Source organism: Clupea harengus, chromosome 10, assembly GCF_900700415.2.
Source record: "Clupea harengus chromosome 10, Ch_v2.0.2, whole genome shotgun sequence".
Classification (NCBI taxonomy): Eukaryota; Metazoa; Chordata; class Actinopteri; order Clupeiformes; family Clupeidae; genus Clupea; species Clupea harengus.
This window is the reverse complement of record NC_045161.1, coordinates 21,501,157-21,517,015: the sequence shown is the minus strand read 5'-3', so window position 1 is coordinate 21,517,015 and position 15,859 is coordinate 21,501,157. Positions and strand designations below refer to the sequence as shown.

General features: G+C 41.9%; 1 protein-coding gene across 1 annotated transcript; it reads right to left on the bottom strand.

Annotated features, from left to right (window-relative positions):
• Positions 1-765: 765 nt before the first annotated feature.
• On the bottom strand, positions 766-15,296 carry spata18 (spermatogenesis associated 18). The gene is made up of 12 exons (XM_031574376.1): positions 14,877-15,296; positions 13,972-14,077; positions 12,863-12,978; positions 12,285-12,403; positions 11,887-11,982; positions 11,556-11,690; positions 11,049-11,280; positions 4,381-4,539; positions 3,157-3,332; positions 2,762-2,885; positions 2,377-2,442; positions 766-1,848 (listed from the first exon to the last, which is right to left on the bottom strand). Exons 1-12 carry the CDS (start codon positions 14,961-14,963, stop codon positions 1,792-1,794), a joined length of 1,473 nt encoding a protein of 490 aa, XP_031430236.1. The 5' UTR covers positions 14,964-15,296; the 3' UTR covers positions 766-1,791.
• Between the last annotated feature and the right edge of the window lie 563 nt (positions 15,297-15,859).

Here is a 15,859-nt window from a genome sequence, read left to right as displayed (position 1 = left end):
CTATTTACAGTCATTGGGAAGTACCCATAGACAGTGAAAGAGAGGGATGTACCTCAGGTTGAACGACATGTTTCCTCAAAACGGTGTGTGGCACAATGTACAATGGGTTTTCTTTGGTGGGTGTGTCAGAGGTGTTACCCAATCAGCAGCGACGTCTATATAACCCCACCGTATTAAAAAGGCAGTGCGCACAAGTCTTTTACAAATGCAAGACAGGAATACAAAGTTTAAAAAAAAATGACACGTGTAAATAAACCGGTTTCATTAGGCTCCGAATATTCTTTGAAAAGAACGCAAAGCACGGCCTTCTTAGCTGCTCATTTAACACAGCAGGGTGTTCAACGCACCACCGTTTAAACGTTTCAACACAGCTCATTTGTTGCCCGGGATTTTTGCACTGCATGACCTCGAAAATCTATTTCACACCTGAAAATGTGATTCCTGCTCCCCTGTGTGTGATACTACACTGGTTTCCACATGTTACATTTCCAAATAAGCACTCACGTCCATGTCCCAGATATTAATCTTAACATTAATGTCTTTAGCCTCAGAGGGTGTTCATTCATCATCAGAAATATAAAAAGACACGGTGAGGCCTAACCTGTTCATGCACTCTTGCATAAGCAGTTTCTTTTTTTTTAATTCAATGTGGTGTCTCAGTGACCTCTAGAGGCCATAAGTGGAAATTGACAAAGCTTCAAAAATCATTCTTAATTTGTTCTGTATGCAGTAGTTTGTTCGAATAACAATGGAGCAGGAAAAAAATTAAGTTTAAAAACTAGCTTTATTAATAGTGGTCATCACAATTGTTGAAACAAAGGCACAATAATTGACAATATCAAAGGTAATAATTATGTCTGAAATCAATACCATCTCTGCTGTCATAGCACTGGAAACAAAACTGTAAACAGCATTTATTCTTGTATCATGAACTGAAACTGTCTAGACTATTATGAATTCATTAATTGTAGAAAACCTTTTTTTTTTCAGATTTTCCACAAAATGTTTTCCCAGCTCCATAATCGATATTGTTGTTAGACTAATGCAGCCATATTACATGTTCTAACACTACACAAATCAACAAAAGCTATTTTCTCAGTCAGCTAAACAATTCATCATTCAAGCTCACAAAGTTTGGTTTTACACAGAAAATGAAATAAAGTGGTGACCTAACCAAGTAACATGTTGTGTACAGTAACTTTAGCACCAATGGCCATTACAACTCTGAAACCCAAAACAACTGAATCTGAGGTTATACACATTCTTACGTTATTGAGAGAAAAGACCGATTTACTATCAATGCATGTGAACTGCTATTTGACGTCCTACCAACCATACTACATCTGATTTCAGAAAAGTACTACTGTGCAGGTTTTACTTAACTAAAAACAAAACTGTAAAATTGACCGTAAAACACAATTTGAAGCACCATGCCAGGATATTAACACTGTGTATAAACTACACTCAAAGATGATTAAAAAATGATAAACGCTTGCATGCACACTAATAATCTATAGCACCCTGAAAAGTTTGTTATATTATGCACCTCACCACGGGATGAGAATCCTGATCAATTTAAAGTACATTCAAGTTTACTTTAGCTAAACTATGAAGATAATTAGTACATTGTTTGCTACGATCTGATTTCTTAAAAAAATCTATAAAACAAGAACACACACAAGAGCCGTTTCAAGCCGAATGGAGATTTCTTTAGTATCTTCCACGAGATGATAAAGTGTATCTGTCTGTGTAAAGGGAAAGGGCAGGAGCTTGGAGATCAAGTTTCGATTTTTACAGCCGACTGACTGTAAGACGTCCAGACGAGAGACTACGGTTATGGCTAAACCTCTGAGAGAGAGAGAGAGAGAGAGAGAGAGAGAGAGAGAAAGCAACAGAGAGAGAGAAAGAGAGATGGGTAGTGAGTGTAATCATATTCCATCAAAATATTGAAATGGGTAAACTAAAGAGGTTACGTGAGATGATGTTCTATGGAACTCTGCCAACTACACTCTGGCCTAATCTGGACCTAAATGTAAATCCATTACAGGGTAGCGGGGCAACAGGGACACGCTGGCGGCCATGACAACAGTGGAGTACTCACCCTCATCCCCCGCAGAGGATTGCATAGGTGTAGCAGTGAGACAGAAAAAAGAGCTTAGCTAATGGTACACACATTTAATTAAGGTCTTCAACGTCTGTTCAGCTTGTTTTAAGGACTGTTTAATGGGCTTGTTAGAATTCAAAGCACCATAAAAACGAGGCAGAATGAATAGTTTAGGATTTAAAAATGTTTTTTTTTTGCATTGATAACTGTCATTTTCCATGTAACAGCACATGGCAGTGAATTCCTGGCTTTCAGTCGTCATAGAAACTTACAAGCGTGCGTGTGGGGCTTCCGGAACGAGAGCGCACGGGGCTGGTGCTCCTGCTTCTGTTCCTCCACTTTGACGGAGAACGCAGAACATGGAACGTTGGGGAAGAGAATATAGAACACAAAGCACAGAAGTTAGTTCCGCCTCACTGTCCTGCTCAAGCACCGGGCCTTTTCTCACTACTGACTCACACCACAGAAGCTTCCATGTTGGAATGGCAAATCTTGGGTTCAGTTATTTGTGCATATTTTTGTATTGCTGACTATATGAAAAATGTGTGACTAGAGGGAAAGAGACTCGGGATGACATGAAACTACACTTTGCTTAAGGACAGCTTTTCTGCCGACCGGAATAACTGTGACTGTTATCTGCTAGCCTTTTCACTTTACCAGAGCGCCTCTCCTGGTCACGGCCTCCCCCTTCACGATGACGGTGTCGTCCTCTATCAGAGACGGCCACACATGGTAAACCACGAGAGGAGCGGTGAACTCTGAGTCATAACTGCGCCGATACCTGAGATGGGAGGAGGGAGGGAGAGAGGGAGAGAGGGAGGGGTCACTCTTATCTGGTCAGTGTTTACTACACTTAACAACTCAGCTGATAAGTGAATGTCTATGGTATGTCCACCAACATGGGTGTGGATTGGGTGTGTATGCACATGTGGACTATGAGTGTGTGTGTGTGTGAGTGTCTGTGCATTGTGGATATGTCTGTCTGCACGCATACGTGTGTATCCCTTTGTGTGCATGTGTGTGTGTGTATGTATGTCTGCAGTCCCTCTCACTTGATGTCGTTGTACAGTTCTCCGTCAGTACTGAAGGCTAGGTCCAGCGGTGGGTCCAGGGTCTGCATGGCGAAGGCTATCCTGCACGTTTCCCTGATGAAGCTGCTGATCAGCACAAAGTCCACCTCCGCAGGGAAGGAGATGCGCGGGTTCACGTTCATAGAGTTGATCACATCCTGCGAAAACACACAGTAAGACGAGACACAGGTTCACGTTCATATAGTTGATCACATCCTGGGAAAACACACAGTAAGACGAGACACGGGTTCACGTTCATGAAGTTGATCACATCCTGCGAAAACACACAGTAAGACGAGACACGGGTTCACGTTCATATAGTTGATCACATCCTGGGAAAACACACAGTAAGACGAGACACGGGTTCACGTTCATATAGTTGATCACATCCTGCGAAAACACACAGCAAGACGAGTATTTCACATTCATATAGTCGATCACATCCTGTGAAAACACACAGTAAGACGAGACACGGGTTCACGTTCATATAGTTTATCACATCCTGGGAAAACACACAGTAAGACGAGACACGGGTTCACGTTCATATAGTTTATCACATCCTGCGAAAACACACAGCAAGACGAGTATTTCACATTCATATAGTCGATCACATCCTGTGAAAACACACAGTAAGACGAGACACGGGTTCACGTTCATATAGTTGATCACATCCTGCGAAAACACACAGCAAGACGAGTATTTCACATTCATATAGTCGATCACATCCTGTGAAAACACACAGTAAGACGAGACGTGGGTTCACGTTCATATAGTTGATCACATCCTGTGAAAACACACAGTAAGATGAGACACGGGTTCATAGTCATATAGTTGATCACATACTGTGAAAATACCCAGCAAGACGAGTATTTCACATGGTACAGTCCAGCTGGAAGGTACAAAAGGGACTCACACACTCTCTGCTCCAAAGTAAATTATTCAAGGTAAATATGTATAGTTGACATTTCACTTCACACTGGACGTAAGTGAGCACCTCAACTAGTGTGGTGTGTATGTCCGATCTTGGACTTCACAGTCCGACTCTAAGCAACAGCTGAGCTACTTGAAAGCAGGCTATATGTTGTGGTTTCAGTAAAAGATTATAAAAGCATGTTTTTCAGAGCAACAGTTACAAAACATTTTGAAGTTATATAAACAAATCAAGAATCTGTGCTGTCTCCAGGAGTGTGGGAGAATTACACTTACATTGACGCTTGTTTGGACGTCATAGAGGTCAAGGTTTCTGACAATATAATCCATCACTACATCTTCAAGGGTGTCAGGGCCCATATGGGAGGGGGCCAGGGTCTTTCGCACGCGCAGCTTGAACTGCCGGAACGCTAGCTTCGCTGCCTGGAACGACTCCTAAAGAACAACACAAAGGTCAAAGATCAAAGGTCATTCAGCAAGTCATATAGCACTGCAGCACAAACATGCTATCTGGGCATGAGGACACAGTGTGGTCATAAAGCAGGCCTGTAGCAGGTCCATGACAGTGATTTTTACGCTAACCAAACACCAATCGGTCATGCTTGCTCAGAGCAAACACAGAGTTTACTAAACCACTCCATTCACACACACCTAATGAAACTATCACTAGTTCCACACATAAGGGACAGTCATGGTGAGTTTTAGCTGTAAACACACATCATTTAGACCTCTCTCAAGTCCACAGGCCTTTGTCCAAGTCACAGCACAGAGCAGTGACTTCATATACTCTCAGTCGTCATAGAAATTGAAAAGCGTGAGGTGGATGTTCGGGACCATGAGGAGATAAGTCGCAGAACAGCAGAGCTCCCTGCTTAACCTTTCAATATAACTTTTAAAAACACCACTAAGGCCAATTTTGATCGTCAAATTTAATTTACAAAACATTACATTTCTATTGAGAGGATATATACAGCATATTGTCTGAATATACCGAAAATATGAGCAAGCAAAGATCTTCGTCCACGGCTACGCCAAGAACCACTGTTGCTAGCAAAGTCGCCGCCATGGCTAGTCATGCTAGTGAGGAAACATCAACGCCAAACGGAGTTTCCATGAGTGAACTCGTTGCTGAACTGGGCAAACAACGAACTTCGCTGAAAGAGGACATTTCTGCCTTAATTCAAGATTCTATTGCCCCTCTCCAAGCCTCTGTGAACACTTTGAATGAGACTGTAACACACTTCCAGACTCAGCTAAATGCAACTGAAGCTCTTGCTGGTGACAATTTCACTGCATTAAACGTTGCGGAAAAAAAGATAAACCAACTGGAGGAACAAAATGCGAGTCTATTTGACAGACTGGATGACCTTGAAAATCGCTCTAAACGGGCTAATCTTAGGATCTTAAATGTTCCGGAGGACAGCGAGAGAGGTCAGCCTACAGTGAAGTTTGTATCCAGCATGCTAATGGAGGCGATGCCAGGAGTTTTCGACAGACCACCTGAACTGGAACGAGCACATCGCTCTCTTGGCCAAAAGCCCAAAGAAGAACGACCACCCCGGCCGTTTGTGGTTTGCTTTCACCGGTTTCAGGAGAAGGAAAAGGCATTGCGGTGGGCTCGGGCGAACGACGTGAAGTTCCAAGGCACTCCGCTGAGGATATACCCAGACTTGTCAGCAGCATTGGCTAGAAAACGTGCAACATTTAAGGAAATCAAACATCTCTTGTACAAGAAGAATGTGCGATTCAACTTGCTCCACCCTGCACGACTTCGAGTTGAATTTGACAAGCAAACATTCATCTTTTCTTCACCCGAAGAAGCGCAACAATTCTATGACCGCCGAGTTGCCACTCACGCACAGACAGATGGACATGGGTACCAAAATGATGGTGATTAGGCTAAGTTGGTCTTACTATATGGGTGAAATAGAATGGAGATCGGTAAGTTACATAATGTGTGTTATGCATATGCCAATTTACGGAGTGTTGTTGTAATTAGAGGGTATTTATTATGTTGTAAAGTCATCTCGGTATTCTATCACTTAACAAGTTCAATCTTTGCTCGAATGTTGTTACTTAACTAGTTGTTTAAGTGTACTTGCTGAATAGGCTAATTCACTTGCGCTGAGTCGGAATGTTGACTGCCGGCGTTTACTTATTTAGCATAAAGGGGAGCAACGTGGGGAGGGTAACGTGAAGATGGACCGTTGGAAGCTGAAGCACTATAGGGCTGCGGTTCGTCAGTGTTCAGAGGACGAGCCTAGCTTAAGAGGGGGCCTGCAGTCTGCCTATGTTCATGAGGCAGGCATAGGCAAGTTGTGTGTTTTGTTCGAGGTTGGGATGGCAATAATTACTGACCCAACTGTTGTTTTATTTTGCACTGAATGGGGTTTATATACTGTCAAGGGGGATTTTAGTAAGTTTTGTATGATGCTTATGATTTTAGAGGGTTCTGAAAAATGGTATGGGGCACACTTTCTCTCATTTTCCTTTTTCTTCTTAACACAATATGTCTGACAATATAAGTAATGCAAGGTCTGAAGTAGGTGTAACACCCACTCGTTTTGTAACTTGGAATGTAAAGGGTATGAATGGGCCGAATAAAAGAGCACGAATATTTTCCCACCTAAAAAGGTTAAAAGCAGAAATAGTATTTTTACAAGAAACACATCTGAATATAGTAGATCAATTTAGGCTTAGGAAGAACTGGGTTGGACAGAGTTTCCATTCTAACTTTAACACTAAAGCACGGGGGGGCAGCAATACTAATCCATAAAAATATATTGTTTACTCCATCCCAAACGATCTCAGATCCTCAAGGACGGTTTGTAATAGTATCAGGGTCTCTCTTCAACACTCCAGTCGTACTTGTTAGCGTATACGCACCAAATTGGGATGATGTTAGCTTTATTAATAAACTTATTTCTCTCATACCAAATCTAAACTCACATAAGCTCATTTTTGCTGGTGATTTGAATACTGTGACAGACCCAGCTATAGACCGCTCCAGTCCTAAAACTTTAGCACGCTCCAAAATGTCAAAAGTTCTTTTTGAATTCATGGATAAAACTGGGTGTGTTGATCCTTGGAGATTTTTCTATCCGCATAAAAAGGAATTTTCTTATTTCTCACACGTTCACCATACATACAGTAGAATAGATTATTTTTTAATTGACAAAACATTTCTTCCTGCCGTAAAGAAAACAGAGTACACTGCCATTGTGGAGTCTGATCATGCACCAGTGACTCTTGATCTTTCATTTTCTCAAAACTTATCACAGCGTAATGCCTGGAGATTAAACACAACCCTGCTGGCAGACAATCAGTTTTGCAAACTCATATCTAAGGCAATAGATGAGTTTTTGACATTTAATAAGTCAGACTCAATATCCCCATCCACTTTATGGGAGACACTGAAAGTCGTCATAAGAGGCGAGATTATATCATACACCATTTCACGCAATAAAGAGAGAAAGCAGAAAGAGCAACAACTTATTACATCAATTAGAAACATAGATCAGCAGTATTCCACCACCCCAACTACAGAATTACATAAAGAGAGGATTGCACTGAAAACTCAATATGATTTATTATCAACAGAAAGAACTGAGAAGCACCACTTGTGGTCAAAAGGTCACTATTATGAGCACGGAGAAAAAGCAGGCCGTCTTCTGGCCTACCAGCTGAAATGCAGATCTGCATCTCGTCTGATTCCACAGATTCGTAATACTTCACAGTTATTGACCATAGATCCATTGGAAATTAATAATACGTTTCAAAAATTTTACTCAGACTTATATACATCAGCATTTCCACATGATATCTCAAACATGACAATTTTTTTAGAAAACTTAGATATTCCAAGGATAGACGGGGATGCTAAAGACAATCTTGATAAGCCCATACAGCTGCAGGAAATTGTTGATTCCATCAAGCAAATGCAAACTGGTAAAATTTGTGGGCCCGATGGCTATCCGATGGAATTCTACAAAAAATTCTCTACTCAGCTTGCTCCCATTCTCCTTGAAATGTTTAATCACTCTTTTAGCCAGAAAAATCTACCACTGAGTTTGACGGAGGCATCAATTTCACTTATTTTAAAACCAGGCAAGGACCCACTTGAGTGTGGGTCGTATCGGCCTATCTCTTTATTGAATGCAGATGTGAAGATTCTGGCTAAACTTCCTGGCTCAAGACTAGATAATGTAGTATCCCAGGTCATCTCAATGGACCAAACTGGATTCATGAGGGGCCGTCACTCCTTCACAAATATCCGCAAACTCCTCAATGTTTTGCACTCTCCTGCTTCTAGGGGGATACCAGAAGTGGTGGTCTCCCTGGATGCTGAGAAAGCGTTTGACAGAATTGAGTGGGGTTACCTATTTGCTGTACTAGAGAAATTTGGGTTTGGCCCTACATTTATTTCTTGGATCCACCTGTTATATACCTCTCCAAAAGCATCAGTAATAACAAATAAATTAGTCTCCCAACTTTTCCATCTGTCAAGGGGTACACGACAAGGATGTCCCCTCAGCCCTCTGTTATTTGCTTTAGCTATAGAGCCTTTGTCAATTAAGTTCAGAACAGCACATAACATAAACGGAATTCATAGGATGGAAACTGAACACAGAGTGTCTCTGTATGCAGATGACCTGCTGTTGTATATTTCAGATCCAGTGTCATGTGTCCCTAATATTGTGACTATCTTGAATGAGTTTGGGCTTTTCTCTGGTTATAAGTTAAATCTGTCCAAAAGCGAATGCTTTCCAATTAATAATCTAGCCCTTCAGATATCAGACAATGAACTTCCTTTCCGCCTGACAAAGTCTGGCTTTAAGTATTTAGGCATACATGTCACCCGTGTTTTCTCTGACCTTTATGGAAAAAATTTCAAAGTTCTCATGAACAAATTGGAATCAGATTTGAAGAGATGGTCTGTGCTTTATTTATCTCTTGCGGGAAGAGTTAATTGCATAAAGATGAACCTTTTACCTAGATTTCTGTACCTGTTTCAATGTCTCCCAGTTTTTCTATCTAAAGCCTTCTTTCAGTCATTAGATAAATTAATCTCTTCATTTCTGTGGGCTGGTAAAAAACCCAGAATCCGCAGAGAATTTTTGGAAAGACCTAGGGACCAGGGCGGCCTAGCACTTCCCAACATGAAGAAATACTACTGGGCATCCAATATACAAAAAGTAATATTCTGGTATCAGGCTCCAAAACTGGATTGGTGCAAAATTGAGGCGAACTCCTGTCTGTCTACATCACTCTCTGCCTTAATTACGGCAAAATTACCATTCTCACCATCAAAGTTCACTTTAAGCCCTGTAGTAACTTCCACTCTTAAAATATAAGCACAATTCAGACAAGCATTCAAGCTTACAGAGCTCTCAGTGTTCAGCCCTATTTGTAATAATCACCTTTTCCCCGCAGCCAGACTGGATCACACCTTTACCCAGTGGCACGGAGATGGTCTTGCTACATGTTATAACCTTTACATAGATGGTATTTTTGGCACCTTCACAGCTCTTTCTGAAAAGTTTCAGCTACAGCGGTCAGATTTATTCAGATACTTTCAGGTCCGTCACTTTGTTCAAACCAATAGTCCAACCTTTCCTGCCTTACCAGCAGACTCAGGACTTGAGACAGTTTTGAGGGCTCCTGTGCAGCATAGGGGACATATCTCAAACATCTCAAACATAATCACTTCCCTTCAAAACATATCATTAGACCAGATTAGAGTTAAATGGGCTGAAGAGCTTGGGATGGAAATATCTGATGCAGCCTGGAACAGTGCTCAGATTAGAGTAAATGGAATGTCTTCCTGTGCCCGTCTCAGTCTGATACAGTTCAAAATCTTTCACAGAATCTACTACACAAAATCCAAACTATCTAAAATTTACCCTGACATTGATGACAGGTGTGAGCGCTGTAATACTACTCCAGCTGATATGGCCCACATGTTTTGGACTTGTCCTAAGTTAAGGGAATTTTGGTCATCTGTTTGCAAAACTTTGAATGATGCATTTGGTACCAAAATGAAACCCTCTGCAGAAATGGCTATCTTTGGAGTGTTCGTTAACGAGATCACAATGGCCACACATCATAAAAATGCTTTTGCTTTCGCCTCCCTTCTAGCCCGTAGAAGAATAGTTCTAAAATGGAAATCTCCTAACCCACCAAAAGTTTCTGTTTGGCTCAGTGACCTGATGCTATTCCTGAAATTAGAGAAAATTAAGTATTTTACCAGAGGATCAATCAAAACTTTCCACAAAATATGGGACCCGCTGATTTCATATTTCGATAGGCTAAACACTCTCCCATAGGATCATAGGGCCCTGGCTGTCTTATCAAACCTACATAACAGAGACATGTGCTTTAAGTTAACTGTGGAGTGCCTATTCCCCACCTTTTCCCTTTCCTCCTCTATTTATCTATTTATTTATTATTTATTTTTGTTTCTTCTTTTTGTTTTGTTTTGTTTTGATTGTTGTTTTATTTTTAATCTTTTTATTTATTTATTTATTTTTCAGTATGTGGGTGGTAAGGGTGGGAGGGATTTGTTTGATTGATAAAAAATGAGAAAAACAATTCAAGACATTGTACTTAAACGTATCTTGTACTGTACTACCTTTCTTGAATAAAAAAATAAGATAAAAAAAAAAAAAAAAAAAAACAATCTCACAATGATAAGGCTTTACAATTAGCAGAAAAGTGGAAGTTTGACTGAAGAAGTTGCAAAACAGTGTCTGTCTGCAACATTAAACTCAAGGATGTTTAACACTAAAAAAAAAAAAAAATTGAAAAGCGTGCGTATGGGGTTCCAAAACTAGTTTTTTTTCTTGGAACCTACTACCCCTCTCTGAACCCCCCCCCCCCCCATTACTAGAGCATTAGCAGCAGGAGCAGGAGGAGGAGCAGGAGGAGGAAGAGGAGCATCATACCACAGCGGCGATGAAGATGATCCTCTGGACGGTCTCCAGGTCGTCGATGTAGCGGCGCAGCAGGCTCTGGGCCTCCAGCCGCTCGGTGGCGTACAGGTCGCTAAAGCGCGACACCAGCCGGGCGTGGCGGGCCGAGTTGGTGAGCTGGGCGCGGGTGGGAGACTCGCTCCTCAACGGGCTGCTGGCGCGACTGCGGCGGGGTGGAGGACTTGGGGAACGACTCCTCACCAGCCTGGAGAGCGAGAGAAGAAAGAGAGGAAGAGAGGAAGAGACAGAATGAAGTGCAGACACAGACAGACGGAAAGAAAGAAAGAAAGAATAGTCAAGTCCAAACTGAGCATAGGATTAGACTGAGTGTGTTGTGTGTGTGTGTGTGTGTGTGTGTGTGTGTGTGTGTGTGTGTGTGTGAGAGTGAGGGAGTGAGTGAGTGAGTGAGTGAGTGAGTGAGTGAGTGAGTGAGTGAGAGAGGGAGAGAGGGAGAAATCATCTGTGAAATGCTCTTCTCACCTCTCCCGCAGCACTGTCTTCTCGGCCGTCAGGATGGACACCTCGTCTCTCAGCATACGCACCTGCCTGTCATAGTCATCGAACGTGTCCAGCTTCCTCCTGTACAGCTCTACCTGATCATGAGCTGAACGCAGCCTTACACACACACACACACACACACACACATGAATGCACACACATACAAGCTGTCACATTGTACGCCGCTTAAACAAAGTACATCATAAAACCATGATCACGGATATAAAACATCGGCAGTAGCAGACATTCAGCATCTGCAGTAGTAAGATACAGCTATACGTATAAGTACACTTTATCCTCCTGCTAGACTCACTCTGCTCTCAGCTGGAGGATCTCATCCTCCGTGGCCAGCAGGGTGGTGGCTGATTTATTCTTGGTGTCGTCCAGCGTTAGCTGGGCATCAAACAGCCTGGAAATGCAGGGAACCTGGTTACTCTCTGTGACACAGAGTAAGACAGCTGTGGTGATACCAAAGACGAACAACTACTGATTAGATAAATTGCAGAATTAACTGTCTTTTTTCATCTCGAAATCATTATTGAAAGTGCTATTTACTGGTTTGATACATTATAAAAGAAGTCTTTTAAGATCTAGTGATTTTAAGATTTTTAAGATCTGATTTGTGGTGTGCAGTTCTGTGTAACAATGCATGGGCTCTTGCTAACACATGATGGCTAAGATGGCGGGTGATGGAGACAGTGTGCTACTGACTCCTGTTTGACGGAGCCCAGTTCAAAGCGGGTGGAGCACAGCTCCGTCTCCATCTTCTGCTTCTCGTTCTCGAGGGAGGCGGACAGCTGACGGATCTTCCTGTCCTTCTCCACAGAGTCCTGATGAGGCACACACACATATTTACAGCCCATAATATCATCGTCATGTATACTATCTGTGCACAGGCATGTTGATTACTTTGAGTTTTAGATGCATTAACTGCTGCTAGCCCTTCTTGTATTTTTAAATTGTTGTTACTTGTTAATGTTATATGTTATAGTGTTATATGTTATATGTTATAGTGTTATATGTTATTTTTGATATATGTTATTTTGTTATCTGTATGCCGTCTACTGCGTAGATGTTGCCGGCCAAGTCTTAAGAATTTCGCTGCGCTGAAGCAATTTGGTGCATGCGACAAATAACACTTTGACTTGACTTTTCCATAGCAATGTCCCACTGTTAAAAAACACCAACATCACCCACTGCACTGCACTCACCTGTATGCACATACATACATACACACAAACACACACTTTCCAAACGTGCTACCTCTGCATGGTATTCCACACATGTACCTGAATGAGATTAAGGCTAGTGTCCGGGGAGAAGGAGGATGATCCCATGGTAAAACAGGTGCCGAGCCAAGGCAGCAGCCGAGTTTTGAGAGTATCCACGCCTGCATAATGCCCACCTTTAGAGAGGAACATGATTTAGGTCATCAGAGAAGCACTTTATACCAAAGCCAAGCACTTTAAACCAACTTCTTTATATCCAGACTGTTTTACAGAATGAAAACCCAGATTCCGCTTCATATGGGTAGTGTGAACTCAACACAATCCTCCTCCTCTTCCAACAGGTGAGTTGGCATTTATCATCCTGTAAATGCAAGACAGATCTGTACACACAGAATCCTTTTCACTGGGACTTTTACTCTGAAGACATTACCATGTGAAGTGGGCAGACTGAAGTGAAGGCAACATATAGCTGAACATTTATAGTCCTGAACTATTACAACAGTTGTGTTGGCCACCATTGTTATTGTCCTCTGTTGTTTTACTCTGTGTTTTCTCACGGGTGCCTTCAGTGTTTCCCTTCCTCGGCCTGTTGCATAAGTCTACTAGGCAATTATGCCCTTTATAATGTAGGCCAGTGTGGGGTCTATTAAAAACATAAACCAATTTCACATAAAATGCGCTGTGAAAATAACCATAATCTGCAGATGAATCTCCAAAATGTAGTAGTTTGAACTGTACAGTAACATTGCACTACTGCCATGAATGGAAACATGCCAGGCCAGGTCAGGTCATATAATGCCTTATTGTTCAGTGTATTCATGTTATTGGTAGTTACATATCCACATTTACTCAAGAGGAGGTCTTGACTAACACTCCAACAGGGACGGTAACCAGGTTACATGATTTGTGGTTCCCTGAGTCTGTTTATGGTCACTGTAAAAATCGAGGGATATTAGAAGGCCATGCAAAGCAATGTTGACCAGGTGAGAGAACAAGAACAGGAAATGTCTAGTACAAGCCATTAGAGGAATGAAGTAGGCTACAACAACCAACAAACCAATGATCCACAGCGGAAACAGAAACAATATAGGCTGAGCAAATGAAGAGTTGCTTTTCTTGCTGCAGAAAGGTGTAGTGCATCACAGTACATCAAGAGCCTCTGTCCATACCCTCTCTTGCTGTTTGGCTGAGTATAGTGAAGAGTTGGCCCTGGATTTTGGAAGTGAGCTCCACCAGCTCACAGCAACGATTCAGGTTTTGGTCGCACGAGATCACCTGAGAGGAGGGAGTAAGACATTGAAGTTCAACACCTGAACATGTAACCTATCAGAATGTCTTTGCTTTGCATCGTATTCTGTGCTGGATTGAGTAGCCCACTGCTTGGGGTACGATAAACATTTGATTCGTTACAAATGCAGAATACAACATTACTGCAAAACGTCGTCAGATGCATGATATTGGTCTACATTATGAACTTACCGCACATTAAAAATGTAATGTCACGAAAATGTTATAAAATGTAAGTACATTTCGCATCCCTATGACAAGACATCTAAACCTTTAGTGTAGTTAAATTTACCACTACTAGGCCACTTTCAAAATCCCCCGCTCACTGAATACATGGGGGCGTGCACAGCACTACGTCCCAGGACAGCCTAGAATGACTGAGTGGTCGCCCTGACAACCGGCGTCCGTAGTAACCAAACTTTGCCGTAAAATCAATGTCATAAAAACAAGCGTACTCGAATATATTGACACAATAATTGCTTGCCCAGTGTCCCGATTCTGTTAAGATGTACTATTAGGTAACTCTTGCCGGCAAGCGATGCAAGCAGCCAGAGAAAATAATGTACAATAGGCTACAGAAGATCATTATACAGAAATGCTTGCCATTTTATTTGACTGAGCACCTCAATGTAAAACACTCCATCTAACGTTATAAGTTTCTGAAAGTTATAGACGCCCCTCTTGTACCAATAGTTACTTTAGCATAGGTCAAAGCAGGACTACTATCGGATAGCTCACTGATTTAGGCAAGAGCAGGCGTAAATAATTGATGATTTAGCTAACTTACATGATAGTCTTTGTACCACGACTCTAATTTCTGTTGCAGAAGACTGAAGGATGATGAGTTCACCAGCCTCCGTAGACTGTCTGCCATGTCGTTTTATTCACTCCTAATCCAGCAAAAGGTTTCCTGGCCGTCCCCTTGCTGCAACAGGACTTTGTTAATCCGGCGCGAGTGCGCCCCTGACAGGCGCGCGCTCCGTATTTATAGGTTACACGTCGTAAAATAAGAAAAGAAAAGTTCCTGCCCTTGACGTTCCCTCGATGCTAGGGACGCCGAGCTCCATCAGTTGTAGCAACGCCGAAGTTTAATGGGCAAGAGCGAAACAGCCAAGACCTTGTATTCTTAAAAAAGCTAACTGAACCCTCTGCAGATGCTTAGCAGCTCCATTGTGACAGTTCACCTGCGCCAGCTCAGGTGTTGACGGTGCCTCTGTGATGCAAACGAGACTATTGAAATGTCACGCGCGCATGTTGGTGTTAGGTGTCAATGGCTGAAGTGATGACAACCCTGTGATGGAACTGTGCCCTAATTAGTTACTGTTGTGTATTTCACTGTATTTGAATTTTAAAAATTGACCATTAGAAATTAGTCCAACACCAAATTAAGGCTATGCTAAACTACTGCAGCTCCGTGGTCTACAAACAGACGGCTAAAAAAACAGCGGGCTCTATATATATATATAGAGAGAGTGCATATATATATATATTCAGTGAAGTAATTGGCAAGGATTAGATTTGAATTATAAAATAATAAAACTGCTTCATTCGCAAATGCTTGTGAATTATTTGTTAACTTTACAAGTTAAACAAGTGAGAGTCTCTAGGTATGTTCACTACGCACCCAAGTGGTTAACAGACTGTTTGTATCAATGGGCATCCTTTATTTGGATATTCCTTTTAAGGAGTCTCATTGTAATATCCCGGTTGGCTCATTTTAGAAGGGAATGGACCATTTTTTATTGTGGCGATTACATACTTTCAGTCGAT